The sequence below is a fragment of the Schistocerca nitens genome, chromosome 4 (genome assembly GCF_023898315.1).
Source record: "Schistocerca nitens isolate TAMUIC-IGC-003100 chromosome 4, iqSchNite1.1, whole genome shotgun sequence".
Taxonomy (NCBI): Eukaryota; Metazoa; Arthropoda; class Insecta; order Orthoptera; family Acrididae; genus Schistocerca; species Schistocerca nitens.
In genome coordinates this window covers 268,645,329-268,666,533 of record NC_064617.1, presented here as the reverse complement: position 1 = coordinate 268,666,533, position 21,205 = coordinate 268,645,329, and the positions used below count along the sequence as shown (strand labels likewise).

The following is a 21,205-nucleotide window of genomic DNA, read 5'->3' as shown; positions in this document are numbered from 1 at the left end:
CAGCGAATTACAATGCAAAGACCACAAAACTGCAATGGTCCTCTTTCTTGCTGTGGAGTCTACAAGAAACTGTCAAAATTCGATTAGGTTCAAATAAGCTATTATACCAGACTAATAAAACTAGAGGGACTGTGTAGTTTGAAAGGCCTTAGACAATAAGAATGAAAGGTGACAAAAATATAAGCAACATTGTTGTTCTCTTTAAACATGAATTAAATCTTGATCTTTATCTTTGTTCAAGAAATAGAAAATCCAGGCTGGAAAGTAACAATATAAGGAAAAGGATTGTTGCTACTCATCATAAAGCAGTTACTCTGAGTCACAGAAAGGCACAACAAGAACACTGTCGGAAAGTTAGCTTTCGGCGAACAAGGTCTTTGTCGAAAATAGACATACACACAGGCACACACCCATGCAAATGCAACTCACACACCACATGACCACAGTTTCTGGCAACTGGAGCCAGACTGCAAGCAGCAGGGCATTATGGGAGAGGCAACTGGGTGGGGGTAAGAAGGAAGCTGGAATGGGGAGGGGGAGGGATAGCAAGACAGCAGTGTGGGGCAGAAAAGTGCTGCCGGGAGCATGCAGTGATGAGCTGCTCCACTCTGCACCTCATCCCTGCACACTCTCAGCAGCAGCTTACCCCCCCCCCCCCCCCCCACCCTGCTGTCCCTCCTCCTATCTGCCCCATCCTCCTCCTTACCCCCACCCAGTTGCCTCTGCCACAATGCCCTGCTGCTCGCAGTCTGGTTCCAGCTGTCGGAGACTGTAATCATGTGTGTGTGAGTTGCCTTTGCCTCAATGTGTGTATGTGCATATGTTGTCTATTTTTGACAATGGCCTTGTTGGTCAAAAGCTAACTTTCCGACAGTCTTCTTGCTGTGCCTTTCTGCAGATCAGAATGTCCACTATACGGTGAGTAGCAACTATCCTTTATCTTTTATCAATGTTTAAAATATTTGTTTGTCCTCTTCCCCTTCATCAGTAACCTCTTATTATCATCATACAATTCAGATGCTGAGTTATACAAAGGAGTGGGTCTGCACAGCATGTTAATTATTCTTTTAGGTATTCTTTTAGGAATTCTACTCAATATGTAGCAATATAAACAGTGTCTCCATGTTATTCATATAATAATCTTATTACAATTAACATAAGGATACAAAAGAAACACCTATGTTATGTACCAACTCTCACAAATTTGTTGGAGGAAAGAGTAATGTGGTGGAACTTTTTATGTTACTTTGTTTCCCTTTACATGTAATTTCTATAGCATGACACACTATCATGTAACAATATGTAATCTTATGAATATTGTTCAAGTAATCATGTGTGTATTAAGCATGCTACACAATAAAATAAATTCAGAATTTTTGTATCAGGATATGTTCAGCACACTTCACTGTAATTACTAATTGCTTATATGAAAACATACTATCATCATCAGGTCTGATAACAGTTCTTCCTTCACTGGTTCCGGTGAACAGGCTGATTGGTTGACCACATGGTGGCAGTTTCCATTTCTGTCCTGCATTGAGAGAACGTTCATCTTGGTAACGTCTCAACTGAGACATAACATGGTGCATGAGACTGGCTTCTTCCTGTAAGGAATTCCATTGCATGCAGTCTACTTCCAATTCACTTGCCATTTCCTGAAAGTGAACCAAAAATATACAGTATGTGCACAAAGTGCCTATTTCTTAGTACTATGATTAAACACACAACAGGTTGGTCAACCTCTTACCTCAAGAAACTCAAGAGAGCTTGGATCATCAAAAACTGGGTGTCTGATTGTAAGCACCCACCTATGTACAAATTGCACAACTCTTCTCTTGCATGCCAATAAGAAATCACGATCTTGGCTTGGAGAATCTATACGATAAGTGCATAAAGTTATGGATCATATGATTTTGAGCTGATAGAGAATTATTTTATTAAAAATCTCTCACTGCTGTATGAAAATGTCATCATATAGAAGTAACACAACCACACTGAAACTCAGACCTTTTTTATTTATGCTAGACAGACAGATGAAGAAGATCAAATGTGTTTGACCATATTTAATCCTGTATTCAATTATTACAAAAATCTGTTGAACACTTAAATGCAACTGTTCTTCTGATAATGAAGGGGGCTGCAGCAGAATATTTGTCTCCAAGTTGTAACTCAATAATTCCAAGTATATTTGATGAAATACTGAAAAGAACAAAAGTAACACACATCTTTTAAACACTGAGGTCACTGAGGTAATTAACACACACACACACACACACACACACACACACACACACACACACACAGAGAGAGAGAGAGAGAGAGAGAGAGAGAGAGAGAGAGAGAGAGAGCAACACTTTGAATACTATAGGGTAACAATTGCCATTCCTCACTCACTTGTTTCCATGCAGTACTTTCCATTATTGATGTTGTGTACACAGTTAACCCTAGCTGCTATTTATGTGTTGCTGCAATGTGATATGGTTCAAGCATTCTGTATGTAGTTATTTCAAGAAAGATTTATAGAAATGTGCAGAGCTAGTCAGCCAGTACCAAGGACTCTTCAAGATCCAGTACATTTCAGATACGTATTCTCTACAGGCCCCAGACCCAGAAGGCTAATAGTCTGCCCTGTGGAAATCTTCATTTCTGAGTAATTAATCTACAAAAGCAACTCAATGTGGATAGAAGTAGTGAAAACGAATGCTACTCCTAAAAGGTAAGACATATCCTTGCAGTAGTTTATTTCTTTATATGTGACAGTTATAGGTATTCCTCTTGTCACTACTGAAGATGTGTGTCTCACAAGGAACCCCTTGCACCATGAACACCAAATGAAAAATGGTGTGCCACAGTGATTACAAAGGTTTGCACCATCAACATTAAAGGCAAACTCCTTGGGAGATAAAAATTGTGTAGGACATTCATCCAGGTATCCACTCCTGAAGAATGCATATAGAATCATATGAGGTGATGAGAACTGATGGACTGTAGCGATATGCAACTGAATGCAAAACAGTCTGTCATGGAGCTTATCATGAAACTTGCTATCCTTTAACACATAGCTGCAGATAGTGAGGCTGAATTTGTCCAGTGGTTCCAGGTGGTATGAGCTGCAATGTCACAAACCTTCCAGCATGGATAGTTTCTTCTGAAGAAGTATGATTTTTATATGCAGACCACGAATCAAGCAAAAGCAATTTATTTTGATCAGCTGCCCTTGCAAAATCATACACACAAGAAAGAGTCATAGGAGACAGACCACCTCCAACTTCTCGCATCACAATAAATAACTTTCCAACCAATGTATCATCCAAATTAACAGTCTGCATAGTTTTATATAAATGTGTTAAGGCAATGATGTTAGTTTATCTTGATAATTTCCAGGGTTCCTTTCATATGCACTTCCTCTTCCAATCCTGATTGGCTGGAGCTGAAAACAAATTCCTTACTGAACAATGGGAGACGTTTGCTTTTCTCATCTTCAAATTTTCTGGTCAATTCTGCAGTTTGCTGTGTACTGTCAAGTTGATGCTTTGTTTGAAATTTTGTTATCGTATGTCTTCCAATTCTGTACCACTTTTTGAAGTTATGCAACCACCCAGTGCTTTCCTTGAAATCATTGTAATATATGTCACACACAATTCAGTTTGTGCAATGTAGAAGATCATTGTCATGCACATCCTGTAAATTGTATCATGCATCCTTGCAACATGCAAACACCAGTTTTTGTAACAACTGTGCCTTGTCCTCCCTTTAATATCCGTAGTTTTTCTCATACACTACAAGGTCGTTTTGCTGTGGACTTACTCAAAATCTCTTCATAATTTTTTTAACTAAGCTGCAGATTATCTTCCATGTACATAATTATGTTTAGTATCCTCTCCTTGTACAACAATTGTCCTTTACTATGTTTCACTGGAGATGGGATTTGTGGACCCCTGTCTGACAAGGATGATGACAGCTTGACACCCGTTTCAATATCACTTTCACTTGTTAAGTATGTATTGTCATCATTGTATTCCTCATGTACATTGTCTGCACAGTTGAGCATGCATGACACCATGCATTGCACTGATTCACCTTGCAGAAACACTAATATTTCATCTGTCAAATGTTAACTTTGGCAACCATTGTTTGAAATATTGCAGTGTTTGTTGTTCTGATCATTGCCACTGTTCTGCTTTGTATCAACACCTCTAGCAATGTAGTACTGCTGTGAGTTACTCATCGACTAAGCAGTTCAACTTTGCTCTGTAGCCTTGTGCTGTGCTGTCCATTGGATACCTCCAGGTCCTGCCCCCTGTTGCCATCAACAGCCAATACTGTGGTTGCATGATAGACAATATGTGGGTGTTGAATGCTTTAAACATCATTCACCTTTTGCAACCTTGCACTTAAGGTGTTTCTTGTCAGTCACCCATCAAACATGATGGCTAACCACACTAGGATATGACCACCACCACCACCACCACCACCACCACCACCACCACCACCACCACCACCACCACCACCACCTACACCTACACCTACACCTACATGTATACTCTGCAAATCACCATGAGATGCTTGTAAAGGGTATTATACCCTATTGTACCAATTATTAAGGTTTTTCCTGTTCCATTCACATATGGAGCACAGGAAGAACGAATGATTGAATGCCACTGTGTGTGCAGTAATTATTCTAATCTTATCCTCGTGATCTCTGTGTAAGCAAAATGTAGGAGGTTGTAATATATCCCTAGAGTGATCATTTAAAGCCAGTTCTTTAAACTTTGTTAATAGACTTTCTCGGGATAGTTTACATCTTTCTGCCATTTCAGTTCCTTCAGTATCTCTGTGACACTCTTTCCTGGATTAAAGAAACCTGTGAATATTTGTGCTGTCCTCCTCTGTACATGTTCAATATCTCCAGTTATTCCAATATGGTACAAGTCCCACATACTTGAGCAATAATATTCTGGATGGGTCACATCATTGATCTGTAAGCAATCTCTTTAGCAGACTGATTTCACTTCCACAGTATTCTGCCAATAAAATGAAATCGACCACCTGCTTTGCCCACAACTGAACCTACATGATCATTCCATTTCATTTCCCTACAAAGTGTTACACCAGGTATTTATATGAGATGGCTGATTCCAACAGTGACTCACTGATATTATTGTCGTAGGATACCATGTTTTTTCCATTTTGCCAAGTGCACAGTTTTACATTTCTGAATATTTAGAGCAAGTCAGCAATCCCTGCACCACGTTGAAATCCTAACAAGATCTGATGGAATATTTATGCAACTTCTCTCAGATAGTATTTCATTGTAGAGAATTGCATCATCTGCAAAAAGCCTGATTTTACTATTAATGTTGTCTGCAAGTTCATTAATATACAACATGAACAGCAAGGGTCCCAACACACTTCCCCAGGGCACACCCAAAGTAACTTTTACATCTGAAAATGACTCTTCATCCAAGATAACATGCTGTGTCCTCCTTACCAAAAAGTCCTCACTCTGGTCACATATTTCACTTGATACTCCATATGATCATACTTTTGACAATAAGCATAAGAGCAGTACTGAGTCAAATGCTTTTTGGAAATCAAGAAACACTGCTTCTACCTGATTGCCCTGATCCAATTCTTTCAGTATGTCATGTGAGAAAAGTGGGAGTTGTATTTTATACAATCGATGTTTTAGAAATCCACTTTTGTTGGCACTGAGGAGGTCATTTTGTTCAAGTTACATCATTATGTTTGAGCTCAGAATATGTTCTAAGATTCTACAACAAATCGATGTCAAGGATATTGGATGGTAGTTTTGTGGATCACTTCTACTACCCTTCTTGTAGAGGGGTGTGACTTGTGCTTTTTCCATGACCTGGGCATGGTTATTTGTTTAGGGATCTATGATAGATTATAGTGAGAAGAGGCTAACTCAGCCACAAATTCAGTACAGAATCTGACACGGATTCTATTGGGGCATGGAGCCTTGTTCAATTTCAACAATTTCAGCTGTTTCTCAACATCGTTCACATTAATCCTTATTTCATTCAACTTTTAAGTGGTATAAGGATTAAATTGGGGCAATTCTCCTAGGTTTTCCTTTGCAAAGGAAGATTTGAAAATGGGGTTAAGCATTTCAGGTTTTGCTTTGCTACCCTCAATTTCAGTACTTGTGTTATTCGCTAGGGAGTGGACACATAGTTTGGCACCACTAACAGCCTTTACATACAACCAGAATTTAGTTGGATTTTGTGAAAGATCACTTGACAATATTCTGCTATGGGAGTCATTGAAGGCATCATGCATTGCTCTCTTGGCAGCCAAACACATTTCATTCAGCATCTCTCTATCTATAGCCATATGCTTTGTTTTTCATCTATTATGCAGTAATCTCTGTTTATCTAGACTTTTTTTTACAGTGGCTGTATATCATGGAGGTTCCCTCCCATTACAAACTGTTCTACTGAGTACATATCTATCCAGTGCTCGGGCAACTATTCTTTTCCACCTGAACCAGAGTTCCTCTACATGCTCCTGCCCTGTGCTGAAATTTTCAAGTGCCTCACTGAGATGAGACATTACTGATTTTTTTTATCTAGTTTCTTGAATATATTTATCTTTCTGCTTGCTTTAGTTGTCCTTTGTACTTTGGTAATCACTGTTGCCACAACCATGTCATTGTCACTGATACCAGTTTCAATGTGGACATCCTCAAAGAGGTCAGGTCTATTTGTTGCCATTGGATCCAATATACTTTCATCAAAAGTGGGATTCCTAACTATTTGATCTAGGTGGTTTTCAGTGAAGGCATTTAGTGAAGTTTCACGGGATGTCTTATGCTCACCACTAACAAAATTGTAATTTTCCTAATTAAATTGTTGGATGATTTAAGTCTCCCCCAATGATTATAGTATGATTGGGGAACTTACATACAAGTGAACTGATGTTTTCTCTGAAGTTTTCAGTTACATCAGAGGAAGAGTTTGGTGGGTCATAGAAGGATCAAATTATCATTTTATGCCCACCCTCGATACTCAGTCTTGCCCAAACTATCTCACATGCAGTTTCAATTTCTATCTCAGTTGATATGCGTTTTTTGTCAACTGCAACAAATACTCCACTTTTATTTCCCATTTGCCTATCTTTCTGGTATACACAAATTTTCCTCACCACCACTGCTACCAAACTGGTACACTGAGAAAGGTGGTGTAGTTGTTAGCACACTGGACTCTTATTTCAGATGATGATAGCTCAATTCCACTTCTGGCCATCCTGATGCAGGTTTTCTGTGATTTCCCTGAATCGCTTCAGGTAAATGCCAGTATGATTCCTGTGAAAGAAAGGAAAGAATCAACCAACCAACTAGATACACTAAAAGTTTTAATGATTGTATGAGCTTCGTTTTTCTGCCTACTGTAATCTCTCATTATAGATCTTGCCATTCTCCATTTTACTCCTGGTACCTGCTTTGACAGGTATCTTGCTGGGCACAACATATCCTTGGAGCATACTCCAATTGGAGTCAAATATGGGACAAAAAGGCTTTCTCCTTTGTACCTTTGCTTGCACCCTTCAGAATTCTCATTAACATGTGTAGTAACTTATATGCCTAGCTATCACCTGACCCATATGCAGTCCCCTTTGTAGTTTTCCAATACTCAGTGTCATCTGCAGCTATTAGTAATGTCTTCCAGCTGTGATGTTAGGTCTTAACTTATACTTGTATCTTTTGACAGTTACATCTGTAGTGTAAATGAACCGTAGTACATTACATACACTCCTGGAAATGGAAAAAAGAACACATTGACACCGGTGTGTCAGACCCACCATACTTGCTCCGGACACTGCGAGAGGGCTGTACAAGCAATGATCACACGCACGGCACAGCGGACACACCAGGAACCGCGGTGTTGGCCGTCGAATGGCGCTAGCTGCGCAGCATTTGTGCACCGCCGCCGTCAGTGTCAGCCAGTTTGCCGTGGCATACGGAGCTCCATCGCAGTCTTTAACACTGGTAGCATGCCGCGACAGCGTGGACGTGAACCGTATGTGCAGTTGACGGACTTTGAGCGAGGGCGTATAGTGGGCATGCGGGAGGCCGGGTGGACGTACCGCTGAATTGCTCAACACGTGGGGCGTGAGGTCTCCACAGTACATCGATGTTGTCGCCAGTGGTCGGCGGAAGGTGCACGTGCCCGTCGACCTGGGACCGGACCGCAGCGACGCACGGATGCACGGCAAGACCGTAGGATCCTACGCAGTGCCGTAGGGGACCGCACCGCCACTTCCCAGCAAATTAGGGACACTGTTGCTCCTGGGGTATCGGCGAAGACCATTCGCAACCGTCTCCATGAAGCTGGGCTACGGTCCCGCACACCGTTAGGCCGTCTTCCGCTCACGCCCCAACATCGTGCAGCCCGCCTCCAGTGGTGTCGCGACAGGCGTGAATGGAGGGACGAATGGAGACGTGTCGTCGTCAGCGATGAGAGTCGCTTCTGTCTTGGTGCCAATGATGGTCGTATGCGTTTTTGGCGCCGTGCAGGTGAGCGCCACAATCAGGACTGCATACGACCGAGGCACACAGAGCCAACAACCGGCATCATGGTGTGGGGAGCGATCTCCTACACTGGCCGTACACCACTGGTGATCGTCGAGGGGACACTGAATAGTGCACGGTACATACAAACCGTCATCGAACCCATCGTTCTACCATTCCTAGACCGGCAAGGGAACTTGCTGTTCCAACAGGACAATGCACGTTCGCATGTATCCCGTGCCACCCAACGTGCTCTAGAAGGTGTAAGTCAACTACCCTGGCCAGCAAGATCTCCGGATCTGTCCCCCATTGAGCATGTTTGGGACTGGATGAAGCGTCGTCTCACGCGGTCTGCACGTCCAGCACGAACGCTGGTCCAACTGAGGCGCCAGGTGGAAATGGCATGGCAAGCCGTTCCACAGGACTACATACAGCATCTCTACGATCGTCTCCATGGGAGAATAGCAGCCTGCATTGCTGCGAAAGGTGGATATACACTGTACTAGTGCCGACATTGTGCATGCTCTGTTGCCTGTGTCTATGTGCCTGTGGTTCTGTCAGTGTGATCATGTGATGTATCTGACCCCAGGAATGTGTCAATAAAGTTTCCCCTTCCTGGGACAATGAATTCACGGTGTTCTTATTTCAATTTCCAGGAGTGTATATTTATTCTCTGCACTGATCAATTTAGTCCTCTGCACATGTTCCCGCATTTCGCTACTGTCTTGTTCTACAGACAGCAGTATCATCAGCGAAAAAATAAAGTGATGACGGAATCCATCCCTGAGAAGATGCTCATGGGGAAGGAGTACAGTGTCACAATAAAGTTAACCGGTGAGTCTACCGCATTAAAAGATTCTGAGATCAGTGCGCCCATGCAATGTTATGTCTCCCCTCAGTATAACACCTGGACCAGCAAAACGATCATGTTCAACAGTGCTGGACATATCCTCATACGGAGATAGGTTGGAACATGTAATACACCCAGGAACATTGTTGAACATGATTGTTTTGGTGACCTAGGTTTTGTAGGGTGGGGAAGCATAACATTGCATGTGTGTATCTTTTCAGGGGCATTTGGCCGCAACATCATTTTTATGGATGACAACGTGTGACCACCTTGAACATCGCTGGTGTAGGACCTCTTGGAAGGAGAGGATATTTGGCGAATGGACTGGCCTGCCCAATTGCCTCACTTAAATCATATGAAGCAAAAATCTGATTCCTTGGAGAGAGGTATTGCAGCACATCAACATGCACCAATGACAATCCAGCAGCTGTCAATCTCGCTAGTGGAGAAATTGAAGGCTCTACCACAGGAACTCCTTACCAACCTTATGGCCTGCACATGAGCATGTTGCAGAGCATGCTGTCTGTGGTGATCACGCACCCTATTAAGAATGCTGTCCCACCTTTTATAATATCATTAGTCATGATGACTTCAGTGTAATTATTATCTTCGAATAAAAGTGTTATTTCTATTTATCTCATAGTCCAAGTTTCATCAAAATATGTTTCTTGGAAGTGGCAAATCATGAAAAAGTTACTTTTGCCTTTAAGTTTTGTACACCAGCATAAACAAGCAAAAAACATGTTCTGTAATTCTACAGCAGACTGTTGACAAGAATATAGGCTTATAAGACTGATTTGTAGATCATCGGTCTGATGACCCTAATTGAAAATGGGCATGGCCTGTGCTTTTTTCCAATTGATAGGTATCCTCCGTTGGCTCCAGTGACCTATGGTAAACTACACCTAGAAGGAGAGCAAGTTATTCCATATGTTCTCTGTAGAACCTATCACATGTTGATTATGATTTATCTCATTCCCAATGTCGAGCAAATTTAGTCAATTTTCTATTCTGCTATCGCTTATCTCAGTGATGATTGAAACAAAGAATGTCCATGGTGAAACAATTTTGGAAGAGTGATTTATTCTCTGTCATTTTCTTTGGTGGTCTCCTTGCCACTATGGAAGTGGCACAAACTTTGCTGTTTCATTCCTTCTTCCAAACTGAGAATGGAGGGATTCTATTTTGACCAATGAATTAAGTGGTGAGTCGGCTACATTACATCACGGGTGGTGGTGGGGGTGATGGACACACAAGCAGTGAGCCAATGAGACCCAACCTTAAGACAGCGAGGCCATACAATGAGTTTTATATAAGACAGTGCACTGGATACTACTGGCTGTTCTCCAGTGATTCACTTGACAGTTAGTGGTGTGATTCAGACCAGACATCATTTGACAGATACAGTGAAGAGACATGTACTAGAGAGGTATTTGGACTTTGAATTACCAGGACACTCTCTGACTGCACATTTCCCTGTAGTGTTCACAATACTGTTTTCTGTATTTGCTGTGCAAATAAATTGTGATGTTTCATAACACAACACCTTTCATTAAAACATCCCATACATTGTGCTGAAGATTTTACACAACTTATAAAATCTATAAAAAAACTGCACATATTAATACTGCTTATCTCCAAACTGGCACTTTGTTCCAAGTCCCATAGCATCAAGAAAAACCTGAACTAGATGAATATAAGCATGTTAACTCTATGACAATGTGATACATATTCAATTCTTTCATCCAGTTTGGCATAATGATAGACTACAGAAGTAATCTGGCATTAAAGGATATTGTCTGGAAAGCTCTGTCACCAGCTGATGTGTAGGCATGAACACAATGTGAGTCAGCAGGAAGTCTTCCAGGAAAGGGTCACTTGACGGATGAGGTGCGACATCTCGGCCACCCACTGTTCCTCCACAGCCACGTCCATCTAGACGCGTCTCAAGCAGGTGCTCCAGCATTTTCTGTGGAGTACCCGCCATGACAGTGTACCTGCAACCATTATAAGAAATAGTAAGCTTCTCAATTTTATTAGTCAAAGGAAGAAGGGAGGGTGGGTAGGTGGGTAGGTAGGTAGGGGGCTAGGGAACCAAACTTGTTTGTTTTCAATCTTTAGATGTTGTTAATCTGATAGAAGTTTATCATAATATACTGTGCAATTTAAGAGATATGCATGCCATTACCCCACAAATAAAAATATCACAGAAATACGCCTTACTTTGCCAACAAAGGGAAGAAGAAATGAACCAGTGTTAATTGATCAACGTAATGGAGGTTGTTCTTATAGCACAAAAAGAATGCCACTGATTCTCACATCAACAAAACAATATGAAGTGTATTATGTAGTATTTAATACTGTTTCATTCAAAAATCTTATTTTATTTGAGATGATGTACGTAAGAGTAGAGTGTTATCTAATATACCATACTTGGAACTTAGGGAAAATAATGTTGCTCTTATGTTGGGAGATTGAAAAATAAATCACATTTCAATGAAAATCTTTTTTCCTTTGCAGCATTGTCATCTTTCTTCTCCATGTAAATTCTTTAGTGTGTGTCTACTTATTTGAATCTCTCATTCTCGAGTCCTACAAAAAAAGAATTTTTTCCTACACACTGTTTCATTTGTCTGCACATCTACATCCATTCTCTGCCACTCACTGTGAAGTGCATGACAGAGGGTACTTTCCACTACACCGGCTGTTAGGACTTCTTTCCATTCCATTCACGTATGAGGTGTCGAAATACTGACTGTTTAAATGTCTCTGCGCATGCTGTAATCAATCTTGTCTTGTCCTCACGATCCTACAGAAGCGATACATAGGGGATTGCAGTGTATTCCCAAAGTCTTCATTTAAAGATGGTTCTTGAAACATTAAGAAGCACAGTTTGGCATAATGATAGACTGCAAAAGTAATCTGGCATTAAATGATATTGTCTGGAAAGCTCTGTCACCAGCTGATGTGTAGGCATGAACACAATGTGAGTCAGCAGGAAGTTAGTGACAATCTTCAAGTGTTTGCCAGTTCAATTTCTTGAGCATCTTTTTTTTTTGTTTTGTTTTGGTTTTTTAGGGCGCAAAACTGCTATGGTCATTAGCGCCTGGTCCGTGACTTAGGAAACAGTAACAAACGAAAATGGAAACCAGCAGCAATGGGAACGAAACTCAAAAAATTGGAGAAACTAAAAGAAGAAGGAAGGCTTAAAAATCCACTACAGAAAGGGGTTGGTTGTCCCCAAAAAAAGCTTCAAATGACTGGCGTCATCTCACTGGCACCAATAAACTCGAGAACGCGATCGGCCGAGCGCGTGTCACCTGCTAAAATTGACGATATATCAGGCAACAGCTGTAGACGGGTGCGTAATGGAGTAAAATAGAGGCACTCAATTAAAATGTGTCTTACCGTCCACAGCTGAGAGCAGTGGGGACAGAGTGGGGGAAGATCACCGCTTAAAAGATGTCGATGGCTAAAAAGACAGTGCCCTATCTGGAGTCTAGTTAAAATTACCTCCTCCCGACGACGCGTTCGGGAGGAAGAGGTCCAAAGCACAGGGAAGAGCTTTCACGTCCCGCAATTTATTATGGGGAAGTGTCGACCAATGTGCGTGCCATAAAAGAACAACACGACAACATAAAACACTCCGTAGATCGGCGAAGGGAATCGATTGAATAGCTGGCCGAAGAAGAGAGACTGCAGTCTTGGCCGCTATATCGGCTGCCTCATTTCCACAGATACCAACGTGTCCCGGGAGCCAGAGGAATGCCACCGAGACACCCCCCAGGTGGAGCAAGCGCAGACAGTCCTGAATCTGGTGGACCAGTGGGTGGACATGGCAGAGAGCTTGGAGACTGAGGAGAGAGCTGAGAGAGTCTGAACAGATAACATACTGTATCTGCTGATGGTGGCGGATGTAGTGGACAGCCTGGAGAACAGCGTAAAGCTCCGCAGTATAAACTGAACACTGATTGGGAAGCCGAAAATGATTTGGGGTGTCGCCAACAATATAGGCACTCGCTACACCTAACGATGTTTTCGAGCCATCAGTGTAAATAAATGTGGCTTCCTTCATTTGTGCACATAGAGCAGCAAATGCCCAACGATAAACAAGTGAAGGGGTACCATCCTTGGGAAATTGACAAAGGTCACGGAGCAGGCAGATCCGGGGACGGAGCCAAGGCGGTGCTGTACCCCAAGTTGTCAAGAAGGTTTTAGGAAAGTGGAAGGAAAGACAATGGAGCAGTTGACGGAAGCGGAGTCCCAGTGGTGGTAGGGAGGATGAGCGGCCTGCATACCCTACATCAAAGGAGGTGTCGAAAAAAATGTCATGGGCTGGATTAGCAGGCATGGAAGACAGACGGCTAGCATAACGACTCAGAAGGACTGCTCGCCCATTGGACAGCGGAGGTTCAGCAGTCTCAGCATAAAGGCTTTTCACAGGGCTGGTGTAAAAAGCTCCAGACACTAAACGTAATCCACGGTGGTGGATAGAGTCGAGACGACGAAGAATAGACGGCTGAGCAGAGGAGTAAACTATGCTTCCATAGTCCAATTTCGAGCGCACTAAGGCACGATAGAGGCAGAGAAGGACCACTCGGTCCGCTCCCCAGGAGGTACCATTCAGGACACGGAGGGTGTTGAAGGATCGCAGACAGCGAGCCGAAAGATAGGAAACGTGGGAGGACCAACACAGTTTTCTGTCAAACATAAGACCCAAGAATTTAGCGACGTCCGAAAACGGAAGGTTGACAGGTCCTAGATGTAAGGAGGGTGGAAGAAACTCCTTATGTCGCCAAAAATTAACACAAACGGTCTTACTGGGAGAAAAACGGAAGCCGGTTTCGATGCTCCAAGAGTGGAGGCGATCGAGACAGCCTTGAAGACTTCGTTCAAGAAGGCTGGTCCGTTGAGAGCTGTAGTAGATCGCAAAATCATCCACAAAGAGGGAGCCTGAGACATCGGGAAGGAGACAGTCCATAATTGGATTTATGGCAATGGCAAACAGTACAACACTTAGCACGGAGCCCTGGGGTACCCCGTTTTCTTGGGAGAAAGTACGGGAGAGAGTAGTGGTCACTCGCACTTTAAATGTGCGCTCTGCCATAAATTCGCGAAGAAAAAGGGGCAGCTGACCTCGAAAGCCCCAAGAGAACAGTGTGCGGAAGATGCCTGTCCTCCAACAGGTATCGTATGCTCTCTCCAGATCAAAAAATATTGCTACTGTTTGACGTTTCCGGAGAAATATAATATAAGTGGAGAGAGCAACAAGATGGTCAACTGCAGAATGATGCTTTCGGAAACCGCATTGGGCAGGTGTTAAAAGACTGCGGGAGTCCAGCCACCAAGCTAAATGGCAATTCACCATACGCTCCAAAACCTTACACACACTACTCATGAGAGAAATGGGGCAATAGCTAGAGGGGAGATGTTTGTCCTTTCCAGGTTTCGGAACAGGAACGACGATAGCTTCCCGCCATCATCTGGGAAAAGTACTGTCGCTCCAAATTCGATTATAAAGGCGAAGGAGGTAATGCGGACTATGGGCTGATAAATGCAGCAACATTTGGATGTGGATACCATCCGGTCCTGGGGCAGAGGAGCGAGAAGAAGGTAGTGAATGTTGGATTTTCCGCATGGAGAAAACAGTATTATAGCTTTCGCGATTTTGAGAGAAGAAAGCACGAGGTTGCACTTCCGCTGCACGTTTCTTCGGGAGAAACGCTGGTGGGTAATTTGAAGAGCTCGAAATCCCAGCAAAGTGTTGACCCAATGAGTTAGAAATTGCGACGTGGTCCACTAATGTATCATGCGCGACAGTGAGCCCAGAGACCGGGGAGAAACTAGGCGCACCTGATAACTGTCGAATCCGACTCCAAACTTCCGAGGAGGGAGTGAAAGTGTTAAATGAGCTAGTAAAGAAGTTCCAGCTTGCCTTCTTGCTATCGCGGATGACGCGACGGCATCGCTGCTTATAGCGGATACAGTTGTCCAAAGTAGGATGGTGGCGGAAAACGCGAAGAGCACGTCGCCGCTCATGTATTGCGTCACGGCATGCCGCGTTCCACCAAGGAACTGGGGGGCGCCGGGGCAATTCGGAGGTGCGTGGTATTGAACGTTCCGCAACTGTAAGAATAACATCGGTAATATGTGTGACCTCATCGGCGACGCTAGGAAAGTGACGGTCATCGAATGTCGCTAGAGAAGAAAAAAGTGTTCAATCAGCTTGGGCAAACTTCCAGCATCGTGGGCGCATATATGGCAGTTGAGGCTGCAGTCTAAGGACACATGGAAAGTGGTCACTCGAGTGTGTATCATCAAGAGCGAACCATTCGAAGCGCCGAGCTAGCGGAACAGTACCGACCGAAAGGTCCAAATGAGAGAAATTTGTCGTGGAGGCAGACAAAAATGTAGGGATCCAAGTATTGAGGCAAACTAGATCCGCTTGGTGGAAGACGTCTAGCAATAGTGAGCCACGTGGACAAGGATGTGGAGATCCCCAAAGCTGGTGGTGGGCATTGAAGCCCCCCAAACCAGCAAATAGGGGGGTGGAAGCTGACCAAGAAGATGAAGGAGATCAGCTCGTGCCATTGGTGTGGACGATGGAATGTATACAGTACAAAGAGAAAAGGTGTACCCAGAAAGGGAAAGACGGACAGCGACAGCTTGGAAGGAAGTAGGGGATTGGGTGATAATGGAGAGTATCATGGAGAAGAATCATGAGTCCTCCATGGGCTGGAGTGCCTTCAACAGAGGGGAGATCAAATCGGACGGACTGAAAATGGGGGAGAACAAATCAGTCATGGGGACGCAGCTTTGTTTCTTGAAGACAGAAGATTACCGGCGAGTAGGATCGTAAGAGGATCGACAATTCATCCCGAGTGGCTCGAATGCCGCGGATATTCCAGTGGATAATGGACATAGGGTGGACAGAAAATGGAGGAATGTGACCAAGGTTGCCGTCAACTGAACGACTGCTCAGAGCTTGCGACCGACAGCATGGAGTGGCATTCAGCCGAAGGCAGAAGATCCTGATCCATAGGTTGTTCAGGAGCAGCTCCTGCCACCAGTGATCGGCCGGTTGATCGGCCGCCAGCAGTGCGCCTCAGCGATACAGAAGATGGCCGAGGGCGATTTCCGCCAGGTGGTGCTGTAGATGAGACACGCCTTGGCGGAGGAGCAGATGAACTGGGTTTCTTATTAGCCTTCTATGAAGCATGATGTTTAGATGAAGGAGGAACCGATGGTTGTGAAGTTGGGATACGTAAAAGATCTTCACGACTATGCTCTTTTTTAGAAAGTCTTGGTGTCTGACTTTTGGGCTCGAGATTTAGCAGAACCCGATGAAGGGTGAGCCATAGAGTGGGCAGGCGAAAGTGGTGAGGTTGAACGGGCAATCTTTGCGCTGGCCAATCTGACGACCGTGGCACTAAAGGTGAGGTCACAAGTCTGCGTGGCCACCTCCTTTGTTGGCCGAGGAGAAGCAAGGACAGTGCTGTATTTGCCTGTCTGAGGCAAGGTGGGCTGTCGACTGGCGAATAATTTTCGAGCAGCAAAGGTCGACACCTTTTCCTTCACTCTGATTTCCTGAATGAGCTTTTCGTCTTTAAAAAAGGGGCAATCTCGAGAGGAAGCAGCGTGGTCACCCATACAGTTGATGCAACGAGGAGATGGAGGTGGACAAGCACCCTCATGGGCATCCCTGCCACACGTAACACATTTGGCTGGATTGGAACAGGACTGGCTGGTGTGATTGAATCAATGACACCGATAGCAACGTGTAGGGTTTGGGACGTAAGGGCAAATGGAAATTATCTCACAGCCTGCTTTGATTTTCGATGGGAGTTGAATTTTGTCAAATGTCAAGAAGACAGTGCGGGTTGGAATGATGTTCGTGTCAACCCTTTTCACAACTCTATGAACAGCCGTTACGTCCTGGTCAGACAGGTAGTGCTGAATTTCTTCGTCAGACAATCCGTCAAGGGAGCGTGTAGAAACAACTCCACATGAGGAATTTAAAGTGCGGTGCTCTTCAACCCGGACAGGGAAGGTGTGGAGCAGTGAAGTACGCAGCAATTTTTGTGCCTGGAGGGCACTGACTGTTTCTAACAACAAGGTGCACATTCCGTAATTTGGAACAAGACTTTACAGGACCTGCAATTGCATCGACACCTTTCTGAATAATGAAAGGGTTGACCGTGATAAAGTCGTGACCTTCGTCAGACCGAGAAACAACAAGGAACTGTGGCAACGATGGAAGAACTGTCTGTGGCTGAGACTCAGTGAACTTACGCTTGTGAACAGACATAGTGGAAGATGAGGAAACCATTGCGTAAGAATCCCCGATGGCGCACTCCTCCCTTGTGGGGGCCCTCTCTGAGGGCACTCCCACCTTAGGTGATTGTTCACACCTCAGGTCACACCTCCCAACAAACGGACGGAGGGACCAATCGGCACTTTCGGAAGGTATCAGCTCGGGTAATCACCCCTCCAAGGGCCTGGCCATTACCATGGGGTACGTACGTGTCCTACCTGTCTACCCGGGGCGGGGAATTACGCGTTACCCCATGACCGGCTATGCACGAAAATGCGTGGGTCGGCCTTCAGACACGCACAGGGAGGAAGAAAGAGAAAGGGAAAAACAAAGAAAGGGAAAGGAAAGAAGAGAGGCCTCAAACGCCGCAGCAGAGAAAAGGGTCAAGAGAAGAGGTAAGGAAAAGAGAAGGACAAAGGAAGGATGAAGACATACAAGCAGAGAAGGCGAAGAATGCGTTACATTTACGAGCGTCCATCTACGGATGTAGGCACAAACCATACTCCCAGAGGGGGAGAAAGGGAAGGAAAGAGCCAGAGGTGGGGGAGGGGGGGGGGCGAAGATCGGGGATAGGGAAGGATGTGGAAAAGGAAGGTATGCAGCCTGGAAAGGAAGGAGGGCCACGTTAGCTCGGGGTCCCGTGCTCGCTACGCACGTATCCACAAAAGAGTTGTGGACCCCCTGGGGGGATTGAGCATCTCTGTGACACAGTCCCATGGGTCAAACAATCCTGTGACCATTCATAATGCCCTTTTCTGAATATGTTCGATGTACCCCTGTTAGTCCTATTTGCCATGGGTCCCACGCAACTGAGCAATATTCTAGGATACATTGTGCAAGTGATTTATAAGCAATCTCCTTTGAAGGTTGATTGCATTTCTGTAGTATTCTACCAATGCACTAAGCCTGCCACTTGCTTTTACCAATGACTGAGCCTTATGTGATCATTACATTTCATATTTTTACAAAGTGTTACTCCCAGGCATTTGTAGAAGTTGTTAGATTCCAAGTGCGAGTCCCTGATACTGTAGTCATACAATATTACTTTTTTCAGTTTTTTATGTGCAGAATCTTAATTTTGAACACTAAAAGCAACTTGACAGTCTTTGCCCAACTTTGAAATAATATTGAGACATGGCAAAATATTTTCTTAGACAGTACTCATACTTCAACGCAGAAAACTGCATTTTCTGTGAAAAGTCTTAGGTTACTATTAATATACAACAAGAACAGCAAGGGTCCCAACACCTTCCATGGAACACATTCAAGTTACTTCTATGTCTACTGATGATTCTCCATCCAAGATGACATGCTATGTTCTCCCTATAGTACATGTCCATCCACTGATACATTTCTTCAGGTCCAAAAAGAGAAAGGAGTGCAAAGAAGCTATAGCTGGAGAGTATGATCTGTGATTCAATTTAATGCCTTTACATGCAGCAAACAAAACTTTTGAGTGGTTTGCAGGTCTGCCAACTGTTTTGGAAAAAGTGAAAACTTCTTTGTCCAGCGGCTTTTTAAAAAAAAAAAAAAATCCCTGAGAAATTTGATAGATACAGCTCAGTTTTGGTTTTCTTCTGAGCATGTTATCAAATGGAGGTTGCCCATTTTCAGTGTTCCTTTGCCGTCTGTTAGGGACAGACATTTGCTGTATAAGTAAAAAATTGGTTTTGATTGCACATGAGATGTTCAAAACTGCTGTAATATGTTTAAACGATTTTAATGCTGAGTAGCTATAAGATATTACTGATTTAATCTAGCCAGTAACTTCTTCATGCTTAAATGTTCATCCAAGACAAACATCCCTCTTCTAAAAGTTTATAGTCATTTGTTTATTCGTCTCACTGGTTATGATCTGAATTGGGTATGTTGTGCATTTTACACCATCCATGTTTGTGGGGCAACAACAAACCACTTGTCACATACACCATACAATGGAGCAGATTCTTCAAAAATTTTGAAATTGTTCATCTGTATAGCTTTCCCGCCCTATAGACACGCATTTTTCATCAAAGGAAAATAAACATATTTTATTTGGTATCAAGCACTCTGAAGAGTGCTTGGGGAAAAAAGTTTATGATGCCAGTGCCAGCCTTGACATGACTCATGCAATTCAGCTGTGAACTCTTGTCAAAGTTGATAATCAACAATCTTCATATACTGGACAGTTCTTTATAACATTTCATACCTTGAGATTTTACATATTTTATTGGTTTTGAATGTAAGTAAATACAAATTTTATGCCTTGATGAGACACCAAGTTTTAAGACTCTTTAATCAAAGGCATGACAAGAAAACGTTGATTAATTTGTGGTACCGGTGCTTTATATATACCAGTTAGTCCACATTCCTCAAAATAATTTGGCAGCTGAACTGGTGGTTTCTCTCTTATTTGTAAGATGCATTGATTATCATGTTTCTTTGTTGATAATAACGTTATCATATATATTTTTACAAAATGCGACCGGCATGATGGTAACAGAATTGCCTGCAGTTCTTGCTATGTTGTAGTGCACTGTTTTTTCATTCACTAATGTTTATATAAGTTTAGTAAACACTCCCAATTGAATGAAATGTGTGTTTAGATACTGAAATTTGCAAAAAAAGCTTGCTTTTTACCATTGTATAGGTAAGTAAAAAGTCATAGATGAACCATAGTTGAATGTATCTGAAGGACTCTAGAAATGAAATCCGGAAGAAGACAAAGTTCCTGCTTTGGATGATGAGCTAATGGAAGATCCAGCATAACCAAATATTCCAAATGAAACCAAAAAGGCTGTTAAATGTAGCCAACACCATTATTTGCGACAAAGACACAGAGAATTTGCTAATCTTCCTGGAGTATTGCAGAAATTAGCTTCAACTCTGTTCAGAGTACCAATATCTCTAAGAACTTTTTGTGAAGACCCAAATTATTTTTAAGAGACTTAGTCAACAGCCATTTATTTAACTACACATACATAATTAAACAAGGCGAAGATACAATATAACCTGCAAATTTCTGGAACATAGATCTTTTAACTGCAACAGTAAAGGTTGAAAAATGACTTCTTGTAATACTACTACTTCAGCAGCAGCAGCAGCAGCAGCAGCAGCAGCAGCAGCAGCAGCTACTGCTACTGCTGTTGCAGCAGATCCCAAATCACCATTACCTATTCATGTCTCCCTAACCACACTTAGTTTGATAGTTAGAAGAAGTAAGTTTTGAAAGGAGAAGTGATAAAGTAAAAAGTGTTGTCCTGTAGGAAATGATGGTTACATTTCATACTGTGTTAAATAATGAGAAAGGCAACACTTTATGCCTGCTTCACACTGCAGACAGAATGTTAGTGTGTTTAAAAACATAATAATTGGAGCTACAAAATACAGGTATGGTTTAATGAAATAGTTGATCACCCCCTCTCCATATGGGTTGAAAATAATTGTGCCCAATTTAACTACCCAGAAACAGCACCGAGATGTAATGAACACCATTCCTCTCATATTTTTCTTTTTTAAGAATTTATGA

General features: G+C 43.0%; 1 protein-coding gene across 1 annotated transcript in view; it reads right to left on the bottom strand.

Annotated features, from left to right (window-relative positions):
- LOC126253115 (rap guanine nucleotide exchange factor 4) overlaps positions 1-21,205 on the bottom strand; it is a 468,034-nt gene that overhangs the window by 105,860 nt on the left and 340,969 nt on the right. The window contains exons 9-11 of the mRNA XM_049954233.1: positions 11,180-11,380; positions 1,748-1,886; positions 1,439-1,655 (exon numbers count right to left, since the gene is read on the bottom strand). Coding sequence (XP_049810190.1) covers positions 1,439-1,655; positions 1,748-1,886; positions 11,180-11,380 — 557 coding nt within the window. The remainder of the gene's footprint in view (positions 1-1,438; positions 1,656-1,747; positions 1,887-11,179; positions 11,381-21,205) is intronic.